This window comes from Peromyscus maniculatus, chromosome 1, assembly GCF_049852395.1.
Source record: "Peromyscus maniculatus bairdii isolate BWxNUB_F1_BW_parent chromosome 1, HU_Pman_BW_mat_3.1, whole genome shotgun sequence".
Classification (NCBI taxonomy): Eukaryota; Metazoa; Chordata; class Mammalia; order Rodentia; family Cricetidae; genus Peromyscus; species Peromyscus maniculatus.
Window position 1 is genome coordinate 78,987,637 of NC_134852.1, and position 18,365 is coordinate 79,006,001.

At 47.9% G+C, this 18,365-nt stretch overlaps 1 protein-coding gene across 9 annotated transcripts in view; it reads left to right on the top strand.

Annotated features, from left to right (window-relative positions):
* Ttc23 (tetratricopeptide repeat domain 23) overlaps nt 1–18,101 on the top strand; it is a 97,855-nt gene extending 79,754 nt beyond the window's left edge. For 6 of the 9 annotated variants that reach the window (XR_013042331.1, XM_076544761.1, XM_042277810.2 and 3 more), the window contains 4 exons: nt 2,340–2,489; nt 13,744–13,785; nt 16,659–16,741; nt 17,547–18,101. Coding sequence is in view for 8 of the 9 variants with exons in the window: in XM_076544761.1 (XP_076400876.1) it covers nt 2,340–2,489; nt 13,744–13,785; nt 16,659–16,741; nt 17,547–17,661 (390 nt within the window). In the remaining variant the exon portion in view is untranslated. The remainder of the gene's footprint in view (nt 1–2,339; nt 2,490–13,743; nt 13,786–16,658; nt 16,742–17,546) is intronic. The other 3 variants (XM_076544771.1, XM_042277808.2, XM_016002901.3) reach the window with 1 other exon arrangement.
* Nucleotides 18,102–18,365: the final 264 nt, after the last annotated feature.

Here is an 18,365-nt window from a genome sequence, read left to right on the forward strand (position 1 = left end):
TGCCCAGTGTCGCTCCTCATGTGTCACGCACCAATCAGTAGTCTTGGTTAAAGGATGTGCCTTGCTCTCCCAGACTGCCCTTGGAGAGTTTAACAAACTGGCTCTTTCATTCCAGAATCACTTCATGCCCTTCTGTGTTTCAAAGGGATAGCAAAGTAATCCCTTCCTTCGGTACACACAGCCAATCCAGGGCACATTGTTGACAGAATACAACATGGCCAAGGGGTCAGCTCTCCTTCTCCTGCCAGGTGCCCCCTGCAGTGGCCCAGCCTGCCCAGCCACACATGGTGGCCTCATGTTCTTTTTACCCTGCCTTGCAGACCTCTCACCAGGGGGTGTAGCAGGAGTGTCCATCGAGAGCTGGTCCTATAAGGACCCTGGCACAGGTGAGCATGATATCTCACCTAAACCATCCCAAATGTGATTACAGCCTATTCACAGGCTGGCTCGCACCAGCAGCAAGGTAACCTCTGGGGAGGAAATGATTTTTATAGTAAAAAGTAAGTGAAGGCCACTGTGCTGCAGACTAAGATGTTCTGTGAGAAAATACAAACCTCTGTCCTTTGCAGAAGCTAAGCATCCACCAGCCTTGTCTCCCTCTTCTTCCCTATTTTGCTATGGTCAAATCAGTCTACTCAGTAGCCCCGACACAGGCTGTGTGCTTCTCCTGGGCTCTCGGGTGCCCATGCCCTCTTCTCTCATCTAAAGCTGGATAATTCTGGGTCCTCTCCATTCAGTTTTCCTGTCTGTTTTCCATTGTCGTGAGAACATGCCTTTTAACTTGCCACACATCCATCCCTGGTCTCCCTAGTCAACTGCAGCAGCGGTCAGGGCTTCGTTCAGGCAAAGGACCTCTGGCACTTCTCCCCATCGTGGACTGGCTTCCCCAAAGCCCGGCAGTCAGATCCCCTGGGAAAGTCACCTCACCCAACTCTTGCTTCCGTCTAAGTCCTTGCTCACCGGTGTTGGGATGGGATGGGCACAGGCAGGTCTGCATGGTGACCCTAGACCTTCGATTGCTTTCATGAGCCATACCTGGCAAGTTACACAGTCGTTTTCCCTAAGAAACTGATTTCTGCTCATCACCACCTTTAGTGTGCCAGCCCTAATCCCTAACTCAGGTTATTACCAAAAAGGAACAATGTTCTTCATTTACACGCCCGCCTGTCTGTGGCGTACGATCAGGAAGTGCACCTACCCCCTCCCCTCCACGCCCCAGGGCTGTGCTGTGGGAAACCCTTCCTGTGGCCCTCCCTGGCTTTATTTGGCCATTGAATTCAGCATTCATGCTGTGCAGTCATAACTGTGTTCTCATGTGGAAGATCTGGGAAGAATTTCAGGATGTGTTGGAAGTTCAGACTTGCCCCTGTATGTCTTGGTATCTGCAAAAATGACCAACTCATATTTTTCTATTCCATGTTGGTATAAATAAATAGGACAAGGCAAACAAAATGTGATATCATGTTCCATGGAAATGTTTACTTTGGGCTTCCTAAGCATTCTCTGCGAGAATAGACAGTCCGGAAGCATGACCCACAAGTGCAGCCTCGTTTTCTCTTATGGGAGAACAGTGGTGTGCACAGAGGGAGAAGAGCGTGGCCCTAAAGGGGCTAGGGAACAGATTCCAGCTCCACCACTGATGAGCCCTAAAGGGCCTGGGGAACAGATTCCAGCTCCACCACTGATGAGCCTTAAAGGGGCTAGGGAACAGATTCCAGCTCCACCACTGATGAGCCCTAAAGGGGCTAGGGAACAGATTCCAGCTCCACCACTGATGAGCCTTAAAGGGGCTGGGGAACAGATTCCAGCTCTACCACTGATGAGCCCTAAAGGGGCTAGGGAACAGATTCCAGCTCCAACACTGATGAGTCCTAAAGGGGCTAGGGAACAGATTCCAGCTCTACCACTGATGAGCCCTAAAGGGGCTAGGGAACAGATTCCAGCTCCACCATTGATGAGCCCTATAGGAACAAAGAAGTTCTCAGCTGTTGCTCTGTGCCTTGGCCTCCTCCTGGGTCAGAAGATGATGATGATGATGATGATGGTGGTGGTGGTGGTGGTGTGTGTGTGTGTGTGTGTGTGTGTGTGTGTGTGTGTGTGTGTGTGTGTGTGTTGCTTCATGTGTATCTGTGTACCACTTGCATGCCCGATGCCTGCAGAGGCCAGGGCGGGGCAGTCATGGATCTCCTGGAAGTGGAGCTACAGAGGTTGTGAGCTACCAGGTGGGTGCTGAGAGCCGAGCCCAGGTCCTCAGCAGCCATACATAGCAAGCGCCCTTCACCACCGAGCAATCCTTTGAATGTTTAAACCACACAGCCTTCATTGTGTCCTTTTCTCAGAGAGCAACCATGATCCTGAGAGAGTCCCTGGAAGCCAAAGTAGGAGCATTTGGTGACTTCAGTCCTGAGGTGGCAGAAACATACCGGGTCCTGGGCAGGGCAGAGCTGGCACAGGGCAACCACAACGGAGCATACACGAAACTGAAGAAGGTAAAGCTGGAGGCAGCGCCGACACAAACGGGGTTCCCCTCGCTCCCCCTCGCCCCCCTCGCTCCCCCTCGCCCCCTTCCCCCCCTCGTTCCCCCTCCCTCTCCACGTCCCATTCTTTCCCTCCTGTACTGCTGTTCAGTGAAAATTTACAATGGCTCATTTGGGTAAGGTGGCACCACTTTTGTGGTAGATTGAAGCGAACATTTGGGGGTAGAGTAAAAGAGTTCCTCTAAAATCCATGCACCCAAAAAATGAATTAGCAGTCCTGTCTGATCATGCAAATATTTTTACATTTTTCATAGTATGACTTACCAAGCGTTTCTTGTTATTATAGTCTTTCTGCATACCCGGTTCATGGAGGGATTCGTCTGTGTTTGTTTCCTTCTGTTCTTCTTTTGAACCTGGAGTTTTTTGTTTGTTTGTTTGTTTGTTTGTTTTTTATGTAGCTGGTGTAAGGTCTCATGTTATCTCTTTCCCAAATACCTGTAGCAGAAATACACTGAATACTGGCTTGTCTGTCACCATTTTGCCATAGCCCAGCACTGCCCCAAATTCAGACTTAGGATGACACCCCACACACACACTAAATTCCCACATGCACTGGAGCTTGTTTCTGGATTTCCGTCCCGTTCTGCTAATCTCCTTTCATACAGGCGCCACTACCTCACATGTTCAGTTACAGAGATGCTGTGGAATGATTTAATGTGAGGTAGGACAAGACAGCCCTCGTGGCTTTTCCTGTAAAGCATCAGGGGCCTGGAAACTTGATAGTTTTTCTACATGGTTTTTATAGCTATATGTGTATCCTATAAAGAGTTTATTTTTATTAAAGTATTTATAAATAAATTTCGGGAAACTGACGTCCTTATGATGTTGAGTTTTCACCCAAGAACAAGGGCTGCCACTCCGTTTATTCACGCCTGCTTTGTGTCTCTCGTGAACACTGACAAGTGTCCCGCCTCTAAGTTATGCGTGTTTTTAAGTGTATTTCTGTGCATTTACTATTACTAATGTAAGTGGAGATTTATTCATTAGTACATATTTTTACTTATCTTTGTATATCTAAGGATTACTGGGATTTCTGCTTCAATTTATAATCTTTCTAGCTAGCTTAGTTTTTTATTGTTTGGATTAATTTGAACACTGATTCTCTTAAATTTTTTAGAGATACTGTTATATCATCTGCAAATAGACATAATTTTACTTTATGTTTTCCAACTCCATGCTCCTCACTGGTTCCCTTTATCTGGATGCTGTGGCTCACATGGGCAGCACAGTGGTGGACAATAGTGGAGATAGATGATGGGTCCTCTGTCTCCTTCCCAGTCTTACTGGGAAGGACTCCAGGGACTCTTCACTAAAGAGATGCAGACTTTAGAACTAAGGTTTATGTATTATTTCACGTTAAGACCTCTAGTTTCCAGAGTCTTTTTAAAATTAGAAATAAATGTCGATTTTATCAGTTTTTTCCCCCAGCATTAGCAGAGACTCATCACATGAGCCCTCCCAGATTCAGTTTGTACAGTGTATGTTTTTGTCATGCTGAACCAACCTTGCATTCCTGGAATAAATCTTCCCCCTTGGTCACATTGGGTTATTTTTCTAAACTGGTGATAGCTGAGTCTATCTTATACTATCATAATAGAATGTCGGAAAGTCAAGCAGCTTACATCTGATGGTAACCTTTCTGTTTTGTTCATTCAAAAGCAAAAAAAAAAAAGGGGGGGGGAGGGGCAAGAGACAAAGGGGGAAGAAAAATGAGGTAGACTGAATTTAGCCTTCTCAATGAACTTACTCCCAAGATAACAGCACTGACCCAATCATGAAGGTGGAACCTTATTGGGACTCCCTTCCCAACCATGTTCCTTTGGGAGTGAAATAATTTCCAACCCATGCTTCTCAAGGAAAACTGTCAAATCATAGCGGATGTAGAATCTGCTGGCTAATATTTATTTTAGGGTTTTTGCACTGATACTTCTATGCTAGGTTTAAGTATCAATGTTGTATTTGCTTCAGAAAAATAATTAGGAAATCTACCTCTATATTTTATACACCAAAATATATGGTGTTTGAAAATTTTTACATTCTAGGAGACCCTTTGGGCTGGTGCTTTTGTTGTGGAAAAAAAATCCTGTAAATTTTTCTCTACTTATTCTGCAAAAAGTGGGCTATTAAAACTTTCTATTGGTAATGCAATCATTTTGGTAAATAATATTTTCTATGTAATCAACTGTTTCATTTACATATTTTTATTGATTTGTATAAAATTTGAAAAATAATCTCATGAATTTTTCAAATTTCCGTTTTTGGTAGTTGTGTCCTACCATAGGTTTGGGACAGTTTGATGCGGCAGGTACGGATGAGATGTCATTTTTCATCTCCCTAGGCCTTGCAGTTTACACTGTCCACAGGGAAGGAAGGGCCTGGGCGCTGGCATGTGAAGTCAGTGTGTCAGACCACACTGCTGTTCGGCAAAGCTCGGCTCTTCCCTTTTTCCAGTGATCGGCAGGTACAGGTCTTAATGCTTCTGCATGATGGTCACTGTCCTGTCATCTCTGGAGTGGGACCAGGGCCCGGAGATCGGTTTGTCAGCTTCCTCAGGAGACTGCAGGTCCTGCTGTGGCTGACGCTGCAACTCTGAAAATGAGCTCAGCTTCAAGAAAATTTCAGGGCACATCACCCCAAAGCCCACAGTGAAAGGTGACTTTGGTTTGAACTCATTAACCATCGGTCCTGACAGCAGTAGCTCCGATGTGCCAAAGCTCTCTGGCTGCCTGCAGGCATCAGAGACAAGTGAGGACTTGTGTGTGAACGCTGTTGTGAGTGCTGAGGTAGGGGCAGTCCTCATTCCCCACTTCCTCTCCTCTGAGGACAGGGCTGATTGCCCTGTTGACATCAGGACACAGACAGGGACTTTAAACATGCCTTTGTCGTCTGCTGCCTGGAGCTTCTCAAAGGCCGTATTTAGCCCTGGGCTTCCTGGAACCAGCAGCCTTCTAACAGTGACTAGCTAAGTGTTTGTCTTGTTTTTATTACAACAGCCCCCCCTGAGTTTTCATCTCAGAAGCCAGCCGCCACCAAGTGTGGCATTTCCAGATGTACCCTCCTGTGCTAAATGGCCCAGGTGTGAGCCCAAGGCCGTGCTAAACAAGAAGGCTCCAGAAACACAGCAGACAGCGAATTGAATTACCAGAAAGGAAACCGAATTATGGATCTGTCTTTTAAAGGCATCTGCCTGCAGGGGAATAATGGAGAACTCTGTGGGCTCCAGATGGAAATTTCCACAGCACAGGCTCGTTCCCTTTAGTAACATAGAGACCTGTTTTGATCTAGGATGCCACCATTGCTCACATTCTTAACCAGGCTGCAGAAAGAGACAGCCATTTCCTAGGTCAGTAATATCTTGGGAATACTGAAGTTCACTTGAAGTCTGGCTTTAATCTGGCCTCCCTACTAAGGATCGTCATTGGCAGGGTTCAGCTTATTACTTCATTGTGTCACAGCTGTCAGCTTTGAACATTCCTGTAAAAGAATAAAGTCCCCAAACTCACTCTAATGGATCTTTCTAAGAACAAGCTGGAACATGGTGTGTTTTATAGGATATAGACAAGAAAATCAGTGCCAACACGGTCTCCCCTGATCCTGCATCAACACTGGAGAGCAAGCCATTCTGTTTCTGGGCTTCTGCAGCCAGCCAGATCCTCCTAGATGGCTGTTTCAGGAGCAGCTAAGAACCCGCATTGCCCAGATCTGCCCGAGTCTGCTCTTCAGTGACCACAAAATTCACTTTCCCTTTGCCTATTTGAAATGTTGTTGCTGCTGCTGCCCTTGGATACGCCAGGAAATGCAGAGCCAGACTTAGAGTCCCTAAGGGGCCTCCTCATGAGCAACCTCATTTTCATGTGCAGATCCTGCTTTTCTGTGCTCCTGGCTTTCCTAATTGTCTCACCCAGTCGTCATGGGGATGTGGCTGTCCACTTTCTTTAAAGAGAGGAAGGTCTGAGCTGGGAAGATGGCTCAGGGGTAAAGTGTTTGCCAAAAAGCAGAAGGATCCGAGTTCGGATCTCCAGGACTAACATAAATCTGAGCACGGTAGTGCATAATTCCAATTCTCATAGGAAGAATTGGGACTCGTGGTTAGGAAAGCCCCTGGAAGCCCCTGGGCCCACTAGCCTGGAATGTGCAGCCTTGAGTGAGAGACTCTGCCTCAAAAAAGTGGAGGATGAGGACCAGCTCCTTAGGTTGTCTCTAACTGATGCACACATATCATGGCACACACAGACCTGTGCTCACATATGCGAGTATGTGCACCACACCTACACACATACACACCACACCTACACACATACACCCCATATCTACACACATGCACACCACACCTACATACACACACCCCACACATACACACATACACACATACACCCCACACCTACACACATACACCCACACCTACACACATACACCCCACACCTACACACATGCACACCACACCTACACACATACATACCACACATACACACCACACATGCACACATACACCACATACACACACACACACACACACACACACACACACACACACACACACGCACACACACAATGTTTTTAAAGAGAGAGGAAGGTCATAATTGTATTGATTTCCTTAAGCTCCACTCCCCAGTGGAGAAGGGATACTGGAAGAGTCTTTAGGCCGGAGCTCTTTGGAGATGTTTGTAAATTGCCTGGTAGGAAACTGAGAACTGACATTCCAAGGAGTCAAGGTCATTTATTCTTAACTTGCTGTGGGGAAAACGTGGAGTCTCCCTTGCCTGTGGTAGCCTCAAGGAAATGAGAATTCCAGCTCTGCAGGCAGGTCCGCCTCAACCCCCTGGCAGCCCGGCCTCCGTGTTTGCTGTCTCCTAGCAAACAGAACACAGTGGACCCAGACTACCCATTGACCGGGCTGCATTCCTTCCTGGTACATTAGAACTCCTACTGCAGTTCAGCAGGTGCACAGCACCTTAGTTCCTCCATTGGCATCAAGCTTTATAGGAGATGGACAGACACACAGAGAGAGAAAGGCCAAATCCCCAACTGTGCAAATTGAGTGTGATCTTCAACAGGCTGAAAGGGTAATAGCTAGGCACGCCAGAGGCCAGCATTACAGGGTCCAGAAGGAAACCCCATGATTGCTGAGCTCCATATCGGCAGGAAAGAAGGCAGCTCACAGGCTCAGTAGCGTCCATGGCCTGGCTCCCCACATGAGAACTGAAGCCCTGCTGTGTGGGTGTGTGTGTGTGCTGTGGGTGTGTGTGTGTGGGGGGGTGCAGCCCGGTCTGCTTGGGCAGCGAGTCCTGCTGGTGCCCTTGTTTCTTAGATGTCTGTGTTGCAATTGTCCTGGAGAAAGATGATGGTGCATTCCTCCAAGACAGTGACCAGGGGATGGAGCCAAGTCCTGGGGGAGTCAAGGGATATCAATAAAGACCTAGAAGCCACAGCACTTGACAACCTGGAAGTGAGGAGAGGAGGTGATGTGGATGACATCCACACCCATGACGAGCACCAGGAAACAGTCAGGGATGACTTCTGCCCTCCAATCCTCCTTCGTCTCCCATTTCCCTCTGCAGCCAGGGTCCCCCTCCTCACCTTCCCTGCGTTTTTCACACTGGAGGCTCCCGACCCACCCATCAGTGTGTTTTCCTCAGGCCACGGGCCTATTTGCCTTTGTGGGGTGGGAGCTGCAGGTGTGGGGGAGAGAGAGAGAGACCAGGGAGTGTAGGATGTATTTCCCCAGACGCCCGGCGTCCTTCTCTGTGAGACCTCCACACGAAGACCCTGGCTGTCCGTGTGCCCTCTGCCACGGCCATACCCTGTTACTCTTTCTCATGGCCCCATGTTGCTGCTGCTTTGATTGCTCCTCCTCCTCCTTTGCCTCTCCTCCCTCCTCCTCCTCTCCCTCCTCCTCTCCCTCCTCCTCCTTCTAGTTCTTACTGAAAATTATTATGCCATGCATTTTTTTTTTCGAGATAGGGTTTCTCTGTGTAGCTTTGCGCCTTTCCTGGGACTCACTTGGTAGCCCAGGCTGGCCTCGAACTCACAGAGATCCACCTGGCTCTGCCTCCCGAGTGCTGGGATTAAAGGTGTGCGCCGCCGCCACCACCTCCCGGCTCAATGCCATGCATTTTTTAAAGAGCTTTACTTTCTCTATTTTGTCTGCATGTATATGTGTGCACCGTGTGCATGCCTGGTGCTCACAGAGGCCAGAAGAGAGTGTGGTATCCCCCCAGAACCATAGTTACAGATGGTTGTGAGCTGCCATGTGGGTGCTGGGAACCGAACCTGGGTTCTCTTCTCTGCGAGAGTAGCAAGTGCTCCTAACCGCTGGGCATCCATTTGTTAATGTTTTGTCTCCCTGTGTCTCTGGAGGCTCTTAAGAGTGTGACTCACATCTGCCCTACCACCGAGGCCGGCCCAGGGCTGCTCTACTGCAGACAGCGGCTTCAGGAAGGATCGGATGTGGAGGAAGCTGTGGGTTCAGGCAGGACAAGGCTGCTTTCTGACTGACTCAGGAAAACCAGGGCCCACCCCTGACCCTGTGGCCATGGTGCTGGCTGCTGAACTATTTCAGTGGATGCTTTCAACTCCCCAGGTTAATCTCCCTCCCTGCCTGGCAGCCGTTAGCAAATGTACATATGTCACGGTGGTGTCTTTAAGCGTTTAGGACACGTCACATCTGTGTACATTAAGGTTTCTAAAATCTCCTTTTCTCTTAATATGTTATACTGTGTGTTGATGTGAAAACGGGCACAATTCCTGAGTTTCTGAGTCATTTATCCTTTACAGAAGCAACAATCTCGCATCAGATAATGTGTGTGAAGTGCAGTGATTTGGGCCCAGGCTGGGAAGCTAACTCAGCCAGGGAAGTACTTCCTGCCTAGGCATGAGGACCTGAGGTCAGATCCCAGTACCCACCTAAAATGACAGGTGACCTAGACCTGTAGTCCCAGTTCTGGAGCGTGCTGGCCAATTTGCTGTCAGCTTGACACAATTTAGAGTCATTTGGGAAGATGGAATCATTTGAGAAAATGTCCCAACTAGACTGGCCCATGAGCAAGCCTGCGGTGCGTTTCTTGATTGACAGTTGATGGGGGAGGGCCCAGCTCCCTGTGGGTGGGGCCACTAGGTTGATGGTTCTGGGTGCTGTAAGAAAGCAGTCTGAGTCAGCTGTGGTGAACAAGCCAGTAAGCAGCACTCCTCCATGGCCTCTCCATCAGTTGCTGCTTCCAGGTTCTCGCCTTGACTTCCCGGGACAAAGCAAGCTGTGAGGTGAAATAGGCCCTCTCCTCCCCAAGTGGCTTGTAGTCCCTGTTTTATCACAGCAACAGAAATCTTAAGGCACAAAGACAGAAAGCTCCCTGGGGGGCTCTCTGACCAGCAATTCTAGACAGTCTGTGAGCTCCAGGTTCTTTGAGAACCTATCTCAAAAGGTAAGTGGGCAGAGAGATTGAGGAAGAGACCCAACATGGACCTTTGGTCTCCACGCATGCGCACCCCGCCTCGTTCACACACAAACATGCACAGCACACACACGGGATGGGAAGCAGTGAGCACAGATCCTCAGCATTAGAGTGGCTTAAAGAATTTCCCTTTCTCTGGCTTTGTTTATCATTTCATACGAGGAAAACGCTGCTGATAGTGTGACAAGCTTGGCTTGGCCTCTTGCCGGGAGTGACAGACTTGTCTTTCTCAATTTTCTTTCGTGGGGTCGCGTAACTTGTCATTTAAATGACTCCTTAGCTGGAGCCCTGGCTGTACTGCCTCTGTTAATGAAGAGGCCGCAGTTCCGTCAGCACTTTCATTATCTGAATTCCCCCCCCCAGAGAAATGACGATGTAATTCCCAGACCCCCAGCCAGAGGGCAAGGGATGATGGGAGACACCAGAGACATCACCAATCCACTTCGGTGGCAGTGCCCTCGTGGAAGAATGCCCCTGGGGGATAGCTGCCTGTTTTCAGAGATTCCTCCCCAATAGATTTCCTTGTGAGTCTGTATGTGTGTGTTGTTGGTTTTTTTTTTTAAGCCAATATGTAGATCAGCTAACCCCCACATCGTAGCTGCCCATCAGCCGCCTCCTGTCTTCCCTGGGAAGGGTATTAGCTCAAAAGCACAGAGGGCAGACACAGCTAGGAAGGCAACAGGCTGGTGGCTCTGTCTCCGCTTCCTGGGCCGCTTAGAAAAGTCAGCTTCCGGGCTCGAGATAGCTCTTAACTTCTCTTAACTTCCGTGAGTCACGTGCTTCCTGGAGCAAGCACCAAATAGTGAACAGCAAGCATCTTCTACCCCGGAGGTCACCTGGAGAACAAGTCTGAAGGTTCCCCACGCTGCTCACAATGGAGCTTCCTGAGTGGAGGCTTCAGCACCGCCAGGCCAGCGGAGCCAACTGCATCTCCAAGAGCCGTGCAAGGGACTGGAGAGATGGCTCAGCGGGCAGAGTTTGCTCTGTACGCACGAGGGCCTGAGTTCAGACCCCCAGCACCCACCCAAGAATTAAGGTGTGGTGGCGCACACCTGTAACCCCAGCACTGGGGAGGCAGAGACAGGGACATCCTTGGAACCTGCTGGCTAGCCAGGCTAGGCCCTATCTCAAAAATATAAGATGCAGAGTGGTAGAGGGAGACGTGTGACGTCAACCCCTGGGCTTCACAGACACGTGCACACATGCACTTGCACACCCACAATCATACCCACATGTGCATACACACACACATACATACACGCACATGAACTCCATAGAAGCACTTTCTCTAACTCATCTGCTTGTTCAGTGTAATTATCCATTTGTTTACTCACAGGCCAGAGACAGTGATAGGGCCGTGTGAGCAAGACAAACTTGGCCTCTTTGGGAACTGCTGCAGGTAGGGAAAAGCAGGGAAGAAAAGCTCTCTGTCTGATATTTAAAGAAGCTGAGAAACAGGCCAGGCTGTGACTCTTGCAACCCATGTATATAACACTAGAGAATAATAGCAACACAATGGCTTCCTAAAATTCCACTGGATACTTGCAATCGCAGCTTATTCTTTACTTTAAAAACTTGAGAAATGCCCTTTGTGGCTGGTATAAAGACGGGTACATCGGTCTCTTGTTACAATAGAGCACAGGGCACCTTTATTCCGGTGGAGAACGCTCTAATGCCAAGGCCTGAAGGCTCTTCCTGTAGCTCAGCCAGATGTCCCCAGTGCTTCAATTAACATTTATTGACTTTGACTGGGTCATAGTTTCCATTTTTAACAAAAGAATCAAAACACCACACTGATTACACACACACACACACACACACACACACACACACACACACACACACACACATGCAAATGTTAGAGCACGTTCAGCTAAGTGAAGCAGAACATTGAAGAATTCAATTTGTATTCCTGAGGTAAATATACAGCTATTAAAACAGCCTCAAGCACAAGCTATAATAGGTTATTCCTATTAAACCAGTCTTTCGGGGCGCAGCCCACTGAGTGTGACCCCAAAGGGCTTCATCCCGCAGCTATCACTGCTGTATTTTTACGGTGTCTTTTTTTTTAACTTCCTTAACAGCCATTCTCAGATGGGGGTGGAGGTGTGGCTCAGTTGGTCGAACGCTTGCCTAGCATCCCCAGCACCACATAAACTGGGCATGGGGGGGGGGCACCCTGTCATCTCAGCCCAAAGAGGTAGAGGTAAGAGGGTCAGAAGATTAAGGACATCCTTTGCTACACAGCCAGTTCAAAGCCATCCTGGGATAAAGGCAACATTGTCAGAAAGAAGGATGAGTGAGAGATCGAAGAAGTGAGGGAAGGAGGGAGGGAGGGAGGGAGGGAGGGAGGGAGGGAGGGAGGGAGGGAGGGAGGGAGGGAGAGAGAGAGAGAGAGAGAGAGAGAGAGAGAGAGAGAGAGAGAGAGAGAGAGAGAGTTAGCAGTCTGTTGAGACTGTAGTAGCAGAAGATCCATCTCCTCCTGTGAGGTCGCCTTCATTGGGAGCTTTTGGTTTGTGCTGTGGGGTCCTCAGTGCAGGAGTAGGCTGGTAAGGCTGCCCTCGTCAATGCCAGCATGGACAGACGGGAGGGAAAAGCAATGGCTCTCCAGCATTCCAGTCTTCAGACACCATCTCTGGAGAAGGCTGTCTTATGGAAGTTGTTTTCAGAACTTTTTTCTAAAGGATGACTTTAGAAACATCATTATGCTATTGGGACATATAATTTAAAGGTTGTTTTTATCTTTTAAAAGGTTATAATTGGGAGAAATTTGGAAAATAGAAAACAGTATAAAGAAAACCTGGAATTTTTCCCATTTTTCTTCTACTTAAAACTATTTCAAGTCATTCTATTATAGTGTTATTTAATATATAAATCATATTGCTATATATAAAATAAAGTATGGGTTCATTTTAGAGAAAAATAAAGCCCTTGGTCTTTTATTAATACTTCTATTTCTTTTTCAGTGCATTGGGTTGTTGTGTTTTTGTTTTGTTTTTATTTACCTAACATATTATATTAGTGTTTTACTTAGTTTTTTTTTTAAGATGGCCTCATGTAGCCCACACTGACCTCAAACTTCATATGTAGCCAAGAATGACCTTGGATTCTAATTCTCCTATAATGTTGGGATTACAGGGATTACCAAATTCACGTGGTGCTTGGGATTGAAACCAGGGCTTGATACATGGTAGGAAAGTACCCTACCAATTGGGCTACATCACCAGCCCAAGCCAGATGATCAGAATTCCAAGGTCATCCTCCCCTACAGAGGGTTGTTGAGGCTAACCTGGCATGTTGAAAACAGGAAAAATATCTGTTGAAGTATATAGATGGACTAGCTTTTACTTCCCAGGTTTCTGGCCTGCCACTTTGGGCGCTGGAATCATCAGTAAGCCTAGGTAAGGGCTAAGGTGGTGACCCCTGTCTCCTATGGGACGGGCCTTTGCCTCTAGTCAGCTGGAATTGTAAGCAAATGTCTTTTGTGAGGACCATAGCCCTGGGTGGGGCATCTGTTCCTACCGATGGGAGGGACCTCTAGGACCTGTCTGTTGAACAGAGTCCCAAACTCCACCCCTCCCCTAACTCTGCTCTGCCCCCTAATTTAATGCTGCCAGAGAAAGTGATCTGAACAGCAGGTCTAGAAGGAAGGGACCCCTACTGTAGTAGACCCTGGGGGAATTTGCCTAAATCTTATCACTTACCTTCTCATTCTTCCTGGGCATTTGTGACTGTTTACCCAATTGTCTCTTCCCTAGGGACTTAGGGGCCAGGGAGAAGAGATCTCAAGCACCAAAGAGGTAGGATGGAAATCCCACCCACGTTGTAGAAGCTTCTAGAAGCCGTCTGCTCAGCAGAGTGAAGTGAGACCTCATCAGACTGTCTCAAAGACTTACTAGGTTATCAGTAAAATCCTAACGCTGCAGCGAATGAGTTTAGCACCAGGCGGTGCTGGCTTCAGCAGCTGTCCAAAGAGCTGCTGGGTTGGAGCCCTCATCAACATGTAAACAGGGATGTCTGGGTGCCTTTAAATCAGACCTGCTCCCTTCAGGCCAGCGCAGGCCTTCCTGCTCATGACGGAGAGAGAGAAGTCAGGTTCTGGTAGGAAGAGCGAGACCTTAAGAGAGACCTCAGGCTGCCTGGCAGCAGGGAGGGGACACATGCTTGCCCCACAAACCCACTGTCTGTCTCTCAGTGACTCCCCTCTCTGCCCTGCTGTGTACAGTAAGCAAGGGTGAGACCCACTGAGGCTTCTATGTGCTGCCTCCCACGCTGAGGACTGGAAGAGTCTTCCCGGAGTTTTCACAACTGTCAAGAGCATGTCCTACAACCCCACTCAAAACAATGGCTCTTCCTCGAGGTTCCTAAAGTTGTAAGGTCATGTGGTGTATCTGTGGGCTAGAGTGACCCTGGAAAAGTCCTTGGAATGAGAAACCTATTGCCAAGGCCAGGCTGAGGCCCCTGGGCAAGTTTAGAAAGGTCAGGGCCTGTTGCCATGGAAGGTCTGAGATCCCTGCATTAGCAGAATTTGATAGGAACTAAATAAAATAGGAGAAAGAGCCCATTGCACCTTCATGTAGTTAGTTCAACTAAAAAACAGGGAGTCGCTTCTGTTATTTAAAAAAAAATAAAATTCCATCATATTCAGGCCCGTTATTTCTATCCTCCGCAAGACCAGAGTCACATTCTCAATCTTCACATCGAAACTTGAACCCACACTCAGGCAGCCCTGAGATCTTCCACAGCTTCTAAAGACAAAATGCTTGGGCTGTGTGCATCTTCATTTTCTTAAAGACCTCAAATTGATCCCCAGGTGCGAATGGATGAATGTCTCCAAGTCCATATTTCTTTCTTTCTGATTCAAGCAGTTTAACCATGGAGAAAACTCCATTTTTAAAATGTATTAAGAAATAGTTCAGATATGCAGGAAAGTGTTTGTGATGTGAAACAAATGCCTTTGAACTCATGATTCAAAGTAAGAAGAGACAAACAGCAGAGATGAAGTCCTCTAGACTTCTCCAGGCCCCAGAGAACAGCTGTCTTGAATCTGACGTTGTTCCCATGCTCATGGTTGGTTTTTCATGTTCCAAGTTTCACATGAAACTCCCTGTGGTCATATGCACTTATTTGCAGTTCTTCTTTTTTTTTTTACTTTTTAAATTCTAATTTGTTATTCTACTTTAGTATATCCTTGTTATTTTTACTGTGTATAGAGAAATATTATTGGCTTTTATTTTTTCTCTCTATTGAAACTAGATTTTTTCCCCCTCACATACTGTATACTGATTACAGTGTTCCCTTCCTCTGCTCCTCCCAGTTCCTCCCCACCCTCCACCATCCGGCTCACTCCTTTTCTGTCTCTCATTAGAAAACAATCAGGCATATTGCTCTTTACTTAACTCTTACTTAAACTTTATTAACTATCGCTGAAGTGTCTACAGAGGCTTATACCAACTTAAATACCCGCTGTCAATGTACAAAACTTCATAATGGTTCTTGTTATTTGCTCTGTGACATCATCCTGGTAGCGTTGGAGCATAATTTTTCTACTTGTTACGAGGTGCACTCTTTAGCTGCTGTTTGCATTTCCAGTTATTAGTGCGGCAGGGCAGGCTTATTGGCTGGCCTCCATTCAGCTCTCCCAACAACTCTTCTGTCTTTTGGTCACTCTTGTACCAGGAGGCCCTGCCACGGTTCCTCATCACCTCTTAGGAACCCTCAATGCGTTCTGAATGCTAACTCTTGGGAAGGTGCACTGCAGATACACACACACACACACACACACACACACACACACACACACACACACTCCTTGTTCTTTGCTGATGGTTGAACTTCGCTGCAGAACTGTTGGTCATGTTCATACAGCCTCTTACATTTCTCCAGCAGTTTGTTGTGGGGAGCTTGTCTCAAGAAGTTGTCTCCTACCTCAGCCCAGAAGGCTGTTCCTCAGAGTTTTCACAGGAAACCTCCAAGATCTACATTGCATATTTAACTCCTTAAGTGTTTCAGGGTTGAGTTTTCTGCCTTGTAGGAGCTACAGTCCATTCTCTTTCATTTGTGAAAGTGTGGTCCTAATGCCATCCATTGAGTGACCCTCCTCTTCATCACTGGCCATGCAAAGACAGTCCATTAGCTACTGAGTACTCAGTACTGAGTACTGAGATCCTGCCTTTCCCATTGGTCTGCTTGACACCCCAGGATGAAAGACGTGCTGCCTTTATCACTGAAGTTTTACAGAGGTCATCAGAACAAAATCTGCCACCTCATTATTCAGACTGACTTTGGCCAATTTTAGAATTTCTTTATTCTTTTTCCCTTCCTCAACTTTGTCCTGACTGGGTATAAACAATAAAATGCCAAAAGTTTAGCAAAAGAAGGAAATTAAGCAAAAGTCAGCCAATGTACTTGCCTTGCTTTTTAAAAATACTACCTTTAAATACATGGTTGCACACAGAAGGTTCTGAAGCCGTACTCACACTGTATGTCTATGTTCTGGATCCCTAAGAACATCCAATTTAAAGGTCAGGCTGTCCCTAGAGAAGTCCCCAGAGGGAACTGATTCCATCACAGCACGGGCCTAAGAATGAGGCATTCTTTCTCTAGTTCAAAGGACACTTTATTTCCATGTGACATTTCCATAACCTCATGATGACTCCTTGGTGTTCTACAGTGTGTTCAGATTGAGACGTTCTTATATGGATCGCAGGACAAGAGGACCCTGGCCACCCAGCAGACCATAGACACACTGTCCAAGTGAGTCAGCTTCCCTTACGTTTTCTCTGAATAGCATACCCTTCGCCAGTTGGAACCTGAGGCTGGTACTGGAAGGTTCTCAATGGCTTTCCATGGCTTATATAGTTAAATGTAAGAATAGGTCCCCTGAGAAGCCAGCTATAAAACATATGTCTTGCCCTAATATTAGAAAGGAATTCACTCTTGAAGAATGTTGAAAAACACTCTGGCTTCCATCCTCACATAGACCAGCCCCTGCAAGTTTACGTGCCTGCTGGAGAGGCTGGAGAGGCTCTGCCCTGGGCTTACCTCAGGTCCTGGCAGGCCGGGGGTTGCGGGGAGTGTCGGAACTATAGCTTGGAGACTGGTCCTATGTCTTTTCTCATCAGAGAGAGAAGCTTGACACTACCTGGGAGGGCCCCCCATTTCACAGAGCAGGTATTCCCTGAGAGCCCATGGGCTGAGGGTCAAGTCCAAGTCAGGAAATTACAGAAGTGGCTTCATTGGAGGCACAGGCCAGCCAGAAAGGGTACCATCCCCCATTAGGGTGGCGTAGGCGGGCCAACAAAGCCTCCACCAGAACTTGACAGCCTGCCCCACTTTTGCCCCCACCACTGGCCTACCTCGGACCTGACTGCCTCAGCTCGGTGAAGCTGGCTGCAAGGCCCTAAAAGAGAAGAAACACACCTCTGTGTGGATGCTGCTGCGCCATGATTCTCCCTCACCTGCATCCCTTCCTGAGGCTCCTTCACAGCAGCTAAGGCTGATGGGAACCGTGCTGATCTGAGGGGCCATGCTCACCCGTCTTCTCTCTCTTTCTCTACAGGATCTCTGAGGCTGCCCCGAAGCCAAGGCAAACCCTGAAAGCCAAGGCAGCATTCTGCACCAGTGTTCCTCAGTACACTGTGCCGGGGAAGGCCAGGCACAGTGTGGCAGACTGATTCCACCCCACCCCGCCCCCGCCGCCACAATGTGCCCCAAAGAAAGCTTTGAGAAAGACTTGGCACTGCCTTTAGGATGCTCTCCAACTAGAAGGTGGAATTTATCAGTCACTGCAGATTTTTAAGGCTGTTTGCTCTAGCATGCCACAGCCGTACCATGAATCGTCCGCGTCTCCACTGTGGACGGCCGGCCTTCAGGGTGATCTGGTGCCTTGGTTATTTTTATTTGTATCACTTTGGTCGTTTCTCTCACCAAGGAGAATTTCCTGTCATCTCTCCTGTGCCCGACTGCTCCAGAGGTGGGGCTTCCCTGCAGGAGAGAGACTGCCGCTGATGGCAGGCAGAACCGCCCCTGGAGCAGGGAGACTGCACACAGCCTTCCTTGTAGGAAACTAATAGGAACTGAGAAGAAAGACCAATAAAGAGAAACTTTTATTCTTTGTCGCTTGTCTGCTTCAAAATGAAGACTGGGGCTGGCCACGCGGCTCTGAGACAGGGTGCCTGCCTGGGCGCCACGAAGCCGGTTAGGGTTTGAAAGCAGAATGCCCTCATAGACTCATGGGTTTGAATGTTTGGTCCCCACTGCTGCTGGGCCTCGAGGCAGGGGTCTGGTAGGATGAAGTGGGTCCCTGGAGGAGGGCCTTGAGGTTTCTTAACCTGAGTCCCACTTCCTGTCTACCCTCTGCTTCCTGACTGCAGACTCA